Below are 9,124 nucleotides of genomic sequence, written 5' to 3' on the forward strand. Positions count from 1 at the left end.
CTTCCCTTTCTTATCCGGAGTGTGAGCCAACTTCAACAAGGGAGCTTCCGAAATGTTCACCTTCTTCCTCACCCAAGGATTGCCCAGCACCGTTGTTGAGGGGCCTGCAGCTGAGTCCAAACCATCTCCCGCACTTTGGCCCTCACCCCCCTCCCTTCCCTCCCGCAACAGCGATAGGGTTCCCCTTGTCCTTACATACCATCCCACCATCATCCACATCCAGAGGATCATTAGCTGCCATTTCCATTGCCTCCAGCGAGATGCCACCACCAGACACATATTCCTCTCCCCTCCTTCGTCAGCATTCCATAGGGACCATGGTCCGGGACACACTGGTCCAGCCCTCCTGCACACCCGCAGCACCTTCCCCTCCACTGCCGAAGGTGTAACAGCTGCCCATTTACCTCCTCCCTTCTCAGTAACCAAGGGCCCAAACATACCTTCCAGGTGAAGCAGCACTTTACCTGCACTTCTCACAATCTAGTCTACTGCATTCGCTGCTCACAATGTGGTCCCCTCTACATTGGGGAAACAAAGTGTGGACTTGGTGACCGTTTCTCCAAACACCTGCATTCTGCCTGCAAAAAAGACCCTGAACTTCCAGTCACCTGCCACTTCAATGCACCGCCCTGTTCCCTGGCCAACATCTCTGTCTCAAGCTTGCTGCAGTGTTCCAGTGAAGATCAGCGCAAGCTGGAAGAACAGCACCTCATTTTCAGCTGCAGCCTTCTAGACTCAATATCGCATTCAGTAACTTTTAGGGCTTGAGCACTTTTCCCATGTCCTTACCCAACCCCCAGACACCAGGTCTTTTTATCACACAGTTTACTAATGCACACAACCCATTGTTAGCCACTAACAGTCTCCATTAGTAACTATTCACTATCCTAGCCAGATCATTACCCACTCCTTTGTCTGTCTAACTGCTCTTCTCTCTCTTTGGGCTCTATTCCCACCTATTGTTGACCCCTTAACCCCTTCACCCACCCTATGTTCTCCATAAAAACATTTTCCTCGCTAGCATCAGTTCTGAGGAAGTGTCACCAGACCTGAAACGCTAACTCTGATTTCTCTTCACAAGCACTGCCAGACCTGCTGAGCTTTTCCAGCAAATTCTGTCTCTGTTGTTGGTAGTGCATTGAGATGGATAGAAAACTGGCTGGCGCACGGAAAATGACTCATTTATTCTAACTCTTTGTTTCCCAAGTGGCAGCCAGGGATTAGTGGGCTACCACAGTCATCAGTGTTTGGACCCCATTGATTCACAATATATATTCGTGATTTGGATGAGGGATTTCAATGTAATATCTCCATGTAGCAGAAAACACAAAGCTGGATGGGAAGGTGAGCTTCATGTACATGGCACATGAAATATAATGTGAATAAATGAGAGGTTATTAACTTTGGGAGCAAAAACGGGGGAAAGGCAGAGTATTATCTGAATGGTGGTAGATTGGGAAAGAGGTGGTGCAATGAGATCTGGGTGCCCTTGTACACCAGTCGTTCAAAGTAGACTTGCAGGAGCAGCAGGTGGTGAAGGCAGCAAATGGTCCACTGTCCTTCATGGTGAGAGAATTTGCGTCCAGGAGCAGGGATGTCTTGCTGTGATTGTATAGGGTTGTGGTGAGACCACACCTAGAGTATTGTATGCAGTTTTAGTCTCGTTAACGGAAGAAGGATGTTCTGGTGATGGATCGAGTGCAGTGAAAGTTTCCCAGACTGATTCTTGGGATGCCAGGACGAAAGTATGAAGAGAGGTTGGATTATTAGGAATATAATTTAGAATATAGAATATAGAATTTAATTAGGAATATATTCACTGGAGTTTAGAAGAATGAGGGGGAATCTTATAGAAACCTATAACGTTTTAGCAGAATTAGGCAGGGTAAACACAGGAAAGATGTTGCTGATGACTGGGGGAGTCCAGAATCAGGCGTCAAAATCTAAGGATATGGGGTATTTAGAACTGAGATGAGAAGAAATGTCTTCTCCCAGAGAGTGATGAGTCTGTGGTATTCTGTGCCACAGAAAGCGATTGAGGTCTAAACATAATCGTTCCATGAATGAGTTTGATATATTTCATAGGGTTAAAGGGATCAAAGGGAGCCTCGGCCTAGCTTGTGAGTCTGGGCCAGACAGTCAGCCTGGTATGTGTTCCTCACTCAGTGGGAGGCCCCAGGCTGTGGTGGAGCTGTGTCCATCTCGTCCTGGTGCCACTGCCAGAGGCTTAAAAGAAATGAAAACGAACAAAAAGGAAAGAAAAAGATAAAAAGTAAAAATAAAGAGAAAGAAAGGCAACGGGAGCGGATAAGCCCTGGGCTCAGCCCCTCCTACTTGCCACCATTTTGAAAAAGAAGCCTTTAAGAAACAGAAGTCACACGACACCAGGTTATAGACCGACAGGTTTATTTGAAATCACAAGCAATCAAAAGTCATGAAGGAGCAGCACTTTGAGAGCCTGTGATTTCAAATAAACCTGTTGGATTATAACCTGGTGACTTCTGATTTTGTCCACCCACGTCCAACACCAGCACCTCCACATCTTGGCTGCCTTTAAAAACCAGCAGAAGATAACTCAAAAAGTAATGGGGTGGGGGGGCTGATGAAGTATGATGTTAAGCTAGCTAGTAATGTAAAAGAATGCAAGAGACTTTTTAGACATATAAAAGATAAGAGAGAGGCTAGAGTGGAAATTGGGCCATTGGAAAATGAGGCTGGACAAGTAGTAATGGGGAACAAAGAAATGGCAGAGAAACTGAATAGGTACTTTGCATCAGGTTACTCAATGGAAGACACCAACAGCGTACCAGAACTTTAAGAGAGTCCGGGGCAGAGGTGTGTTTGGTGGCCATCAGTGAGGAGAAGGTGCTGGGGAAACTGAAAGGTCTGAAGGTGAATAAGTCACCAAGGCTGGATGGACTACACCCCGGAGCTCTGAAGGAGATAGCTGAGGAGATTGTAGAGGCATTGGTGAGCTGTCAGGAATCACTGGAGTCCTGGAGGATCCCAGAAGATCTGAAAATGGCTAATGTAACACCCCTGTTTAAGAAGGCAGTGACACAGAAGGCAGGAAATTATAGGACACTTAGCCTGACCTTCATTATTGGTAAGATTTTAGAGTCCATTATGAAGGATGAGATTGCAGAGTACTTGGCAGTACATGGTAAAATAGGGCTGAGTCAGCATGGCTTCATCAAGGGGAGGTCTTGCCCAAAAATTCGTTAGAATCTGCATGTTAGCCCAGTGATTAGCACTGCTGCCTCACAGTGCCAGTGACCTGGGTTTGATTCCAGCCTTGGGCGACTGTCTGTGGAGTTTGCATATTCTCCCCGTGCCTGCATGGGTTTACTCCATGTGCTCAGGTTTCCTCCCACAGTTCAAAGATATGCTGGTTAGGTGGGTTGGCCATGCTGAATTGCCCTTAGTCTCCTGGGATGTGCAGATTGGGTGGATTAGCCATGGGAAATGCAGAGCTACAGGGATGGGGTTGGTCTGGATGGAATCCTCTTTGGAGGGACAGTGTGGACTCAGTGGACCAATTGGCCTGCTTCCACATTGTAGGGATTCTATGAATTCTTTGAGGAGGTAACGAGCAAGTCAGACAAAGGAGAGCCAGTGAACATAATCTATTTGTATTTGCAGAGGGCCTTTGACAAGGTGCTGCGCAGGAGACTGCTGAATAAGATTATAGCCCATGGTGTTAGGGGCAACGTACTGGCATGGATAGAGGATTGGCTGACTGGCAGAAGGCACGGAGCGCGGATAAAGGGATATTTTTCAGGATGGCAGCCAGTGACCAGTGGAGTTCCGCAGAGGTCTACTCATGATACACATTAATGATTTGGATGAAGCAACTGAGGGCATTGTTGCTAAGTTTGCAGATGACACAAAGAGAGGTGGAAGGACAGGTAATGTTGAGGAAGGGGGAGGCTGCAGAAGGACTTAGACAGGCTAGGCAAGTTGGCAAGGAAGTGGCAGATGGAATATATTTGTTAGGAAGAATAGAGGCATAGACTAATTTCTAAATGGGGAAAGGCTTCAGAAATCTGAAGCACAAAGTAACTTGGGAGTCCTAGTTCAAGATTCTCTTAGCACTGATGTACAGGTTCAATTCCCAGTTAGGCGGGCAAATGTAATGTTAGCATTCATTTCAAGAGGGCTGGAAATCAAGAGCAGGGATCTACTGTTGAGGCTTTAGAAGGCTCTGGTCAGATTGCATTTGGAATATTGTGAGCAGTTTTGGGCTCCATATCTAAAGAAGGATGTACTGGTGTTGGAGGGGGTCCAGAGATGAGGAGGAGTGCTCTGGGTCTATAGCTGATGGAGTTTAGAAGGATGAGGGGTGGATCTGATTGAAATTTGCAGAATACGGGAGGCCTGGATAGAATGGATGTGGAGAAAATGTTTCCACTAGTAACAGTGACAATGACCGGAGGACGCAGCCTCAGATTGAAGGGATGACCATTTAGAACTGAGAAGAGGAGGCATTTCTTCAACCAGAGGAACTCATTACCACAGAAGGCTGTGGAGGCCAAGTCATTGAGTGTCTTTAAGATAGAGATTAGTAAGGGGATTAAGGGTTATGGGGAGAAGGCAAGATAATAGGTTTGAGAAACGTATGGAGTCACAGAATCATACAACACGGAAACAGACCCTTTAGTCGGACTAGTCTGCGCTGACCAGATATCCTAAACTGATCAAGTATCGTTTGCCAGCATTTGGCCTATAATCCCCTAAATCCTTCCTATTCATATACCCATCCAGATGCCTTTTAAATGTTGAAATTGTACCCATCCATCTACCTCTGGCAGCTCATTCCATACACACACCACCCTCTGCAAGAAACAGTTTCCTCTCAGACCCCATTTAAATCTTTCCCCTCTCACCTTAAACCTATGCCCTCTAGTTTTGGACTATCCTATCCTGGGGAAAAGACTTTGACTATTCACCCTATCCTTGCCCCTCATGATTTTATAAACCTCTATAAGGTCATCCCTCAGCCTCCGATGCTCTAAGGAAAAAGGCCCCAGTTATTCAGCCTCTCCTGTAGCTTAAACTCTCCAACCCTAGCAACTTCCTTGTAAATCTTTTCTGAACCCTTTCAAGTTTAACAATATCTTTCCTACAGCAGGGAGACCAGAAATGAATGCAGTATGCCAAAACAAGCCTCACTAATATCTAATATAGCTGTAACATGATGTCCCAACTCCGATGATCAATGCACTAACCAATGAAGGCAAACATGTGATGATTGAATGGTGGAGCAGACTGGATGGGCCAAATGGCCTAATTCTGCTCTTATATCTTGTTGTCTGAACACTTCTGTGATTCTGTGGGTTTTTATTTACAATGGGCTGCAACGTGGAGCTGCCGAGTGTGTGAGAAAATAACCGTCTTGTTGCCAATGTCACTTAGCGTGACACACTCAGATCCAGTACATTCCCCAGTGCTAATGAGCTGCAACCCCATTAGCAAACAGAAATCAAGTTTATTTACAGGTAAAATTATCAAGAGTCGATGTTTTCGTTGAGATTCTGCAAAATGATTCAGGGAACAGCCCAAGACTGACGAGAAAATGAATCAATGGGCATGCAGCCAAAGCAGAACACAACCATGGTCTGAATGATGGAAATAGGGGTCTGTAAAAACACTATTTTTACATTTTGTACTTTGGAGAAAGACAACAGGAGTTTGACAAATGATGTGACGAGCTTCAATATTCAGCCTGTTGTCTCCAATTTAATTTAAGGTATGACAGACAAATGGTCAAACTGAACACGTTAACGCTTAAATCAGCAAATCAATTTCAGAAAATTGCAGAGATTAACAGTCATTTAAAATATTCAAAATATAGTATCACTGTTGTGAGCTGGGTTTCAGTGGGTTATACACATGTTCCTAAATAAGAAGATTTTGAGTTTCAGTCGCAACTCACGAGACTTTAACACATCAACCCAGGCTGACAATTGCAGTGTGGAAAATGAGGGACTGCTGCATTGTCAGAGGGTCAGTATTGACGGTGTGCCGCACTGTCAGAGGGTCATTACTGAGGGAGTGCTGCACTGTTAGAAGGTTAGTGTTGAAGGAGTGTTTCATTGTCAGAGTATCGGTACTGAGGGAGCACTGCATTGACGGAGGGTCAATGCTGGGGGAGCACTGCACTGTCAGAGGGTCAATGCTGGGGGAGCACTGCACTGTCGGAGGGTCAATGCTGGGGGAGCACTGCACTGTCGGATGGTCAGTGCTGGGGGAGCGCCGCACTGTCGGAGGGTCAGTGCTGGGAGAGCGGGCGCTGTCGAAGGGTCAGTCCTGAGAGAGCGGGCGCTGTCGAAGGGTCAGTGCTGAGAGAGCGGGCGCTGTCGAAGGGTCAGTGCTGAGAGAGCGGGCGCTGTCGAAGGGTCAGTGCTGAGAGAGCGGGCGCTGTCGGAGGGTCAGTACTGAGGGAGCAGGCGCTGTCGAAGGGTCAGTGCTGAGAGAGCGGGCACTGTCGGAGGGTCAGTGCTGAGGGAGCGCCGCACAGTTGGACATTCAGTACTGAAGGAGTGCTGCACTATTGTAGGTACTGTCTTTTGGAGAAGTCTGCCGCCTGGAGTGGATGTGAAAGGTCCCATGGTCACGATGTGGAAGAATGAAATTTCCCTGGGGGCCGATTGTTATCCATCATCAACATCACTGAAAGAAAAGAGATGATTCAATTCTTTGTGGAGCTGGATGAACACAGCAGGCCAGACAACATCAGAGGAGCAGGAAAGTTGACATTTCGGGTCAGGACCTTTCCTCAGAAGAAAGGTCCCGACCTGAAACATCAGCTTTCCTGCTCTGCTGATGCTGCCTGGCCTGCTGTGTTCCTCCAACTCTACACTGTGTTAGACTGACTCCAGCATCTGCAGTTCTTATTATTTCTGATTCAAGTCTTTGTCTCATTGCTGTCCGTGGGAGCTTTCTGTGCTCTCATTGGCCGCTGCCTTTGAAAAATCTGATATCTGAATTCACTAAAGCTCCTTCATTGTCTGTGCAGCTTTGGGATGTCCGGTCCTGGTGAAAAACACTTGGGAAACAGAATTTTCCTGCTCCAGAAACGGCCCTGTGAGATTTTTAAAAAAAATCATTCACAGGATGAGAGTGTCACTTGCTAGGCCAGCACTTATCATCCATCCCTAATTGCCCAGAGGGCAGTTAAGAGTCAGCCACATTGCTGTGGGTCTGGAGTCACATGTAGGTCAGACCAGGTAAGCATGGCAGTTTCCTTCCCTAAATGACATTAATGAACCAGATGGGTTTTTCCAACAATTGACCGATGGTCATCATTAGACTCTGAATTCCAGATTTTTAATTGAATTCAAATTCCTTCATCTGCCATGGCCAGGAATTCCAGAGCGAGTCCAATAATCGATGACATTTAGCATTTTTAAGGCAGTTGGTATCCAACTGGAGTCTTCCTGTGCATGAATCGGGTACCTGAGCACCTCAGTCCACCATCGTACGGACAACGGTCCTCATTGAACTGGAACCGGTGCTCGCATTAGGTCTCCGTTTGCCTCCTTTCTCCGTGGGATCGCCCCATGCCAGAGGCGCAGCCAGCCATCCCTGAGATGCCCTGCCACAGCCCGCCAACCCTCAGCAGCGCTCCACTGGAGTGCCGAGGAGGAGCAGAAGACAACGAGGGGGTTGAGGAAGGCACTGGGGGCAGCAGCGAGCAGGGCCTCCCTCCGCCAACTCATGCTGACTCCAAAGGTGGAGCCCACCAGCTGGGCAGCATTGAAGGGTGTGTAGCAGGCCACGAATACTGCCAAAGTGGCAGCTGTTGCCCGCAGGGCCCTGTGCTTCTCCCGACTTGGCAGGCCGCTCCGGCGCAGCTTGCGGAAGCAGCCGAGGTAGGCAAGGCAGGTGAGCACCAACGGCACCAGGAACAGAACCACAGTCGGCTCCAGCCTCAGCATGGTGTCCACCTGGCTCTGGGAGAGATTGGCACAGGCCACTGAGGCATTGTTGGCACAGCTGATCAATGCATTGTTGGTACAGCAGTTTGGAACAATGTTGGCACAGCTGGTTGAGGTGTTGGTTGCACAACAGATCAGTGTATTGTTGGCACAGCAGATTGAAGCATTGTTGGCACTGCTGCTTGAGATGTTATTGGCACAGCTGATTGATGCATTGTTGGCACAGCAGATCTTGGTGTCTTGCAGGTCCCTGTTCTCCATTAGGAAGATGAGGTAGATGTGAGCTGCCGCGGTGAGCCACAGAATGACGCAGATGACTTGGGAGTAGTGGGGGCTCTTGTATGCCGCATAACGGATGGGGAAGGCGACACTCAGATACCGGCCCATGGCCAGCACGGTGAGGAAGAGGATGCTGGTGTAGATGATGCCCAGGTAGAGGGCATTGTAGATGGGGCAAAAGACCTCTGGCAGTGCCCACTGGCCCCACACTGTCTCCACCATTTTGAGTAGCAGAAGCACAGTGAAGATTCCATCAGAGATGCTGAGGTTGATCATGTAGATGACATTTGGTGTTGGTTTGCGTCTCAGTTCTCTGATGAACACACAGAGTGCCACTGCATTGGAGGGAGCTGCCAGGCTGAAAGTGACACAGAACACGACCAGTGACAGAACGTCAAGTGGGCATAGCACTACCATGATGGTCACATCACCTGTGAGGAATGGCACCATTAGTAAGCTGGTCAGAGTGGGCAACCAGCCCAGAATGAGTATACCCCCACCCACATCACTGCCTCCCTCCCCCAACCTCAGCTGCACTGCTGCCCCCTTGTCCCATTCTATTCCCTTGTCCCATTCTATCCCCCTCACCCCATTCTATCCCCCTCACCCCATTCTAGCCCCCTCAGCCCATTCTAGCCCTGCCTTACTCCATTCTTGCCCAACCTATTCTAGACACCCTATCACCCCATTCTAACTCACACCAAGTCCTATTCACTAATGACTGCTACCATTGTATCTTGATTGACTTCCAGATTGGCAGGGCCATCGTTTTCTAAGCACCCACTCTCCATATCAAATCCTTCTGAGGTCATCTGTTCCCCCTCCCCCCACCAAACCATCCTATCTCTGTAACCTCCTCCAGCTCCGACACTCCTCCCTATCTCTGTAACCTCCCCTAGCTTCTA

At 48.1% G+C, this 9,124-nt stretch overlaps 1 protein-coding gene across 1 annotated transcript in view; it reads right to left on the reverse strand.

Moving 5' to 3' along the window:
* Positions 1 to 7,353: 7,353 nt before the first annotated feature.
* Positions 7,354 to 9,124, reverse strand: part of LOC125487903 (free fatty acid receptor 1-like) — a 6,117-nt gene continuing 4,346 nt past the window's right edge. Inside the window, exons 2-3 of the mRNA XM_048620520.1 lie at positions 8,037 to 8,650; positions 7,354 to 7,988 (exon numbers count right to left, since the gene is read on the reverse strand). Coding sequence (XP_048476477.1) covers positions 7,497 to 7,988; positions 8,037 to 8,650 — 1,106 coding nt within the window. The 3' untranslated portion in view covers positions 7,354 to 7,496. The remainder of the gene's footprint in view (positions 7,989 to 8,036; positions 8,651 to 9,124) is intronic.

This window comes from Rhincodon typus, chromosome 47, assembly GCF_021869965.1.
Source record: "Rhincodon typus isolate 14 chromosome 47, sRhiTyp1.1, whole genome shotgun sequence".
In the NCBI taxonomy this organism is placed as follows: domain Eukaryota; kingdom Metazoa; phylum Chordata; class Chondrichthyes; order Orectolobiformes; family Rhincodontidae; genus Rhincodon; species Rhincodon typus.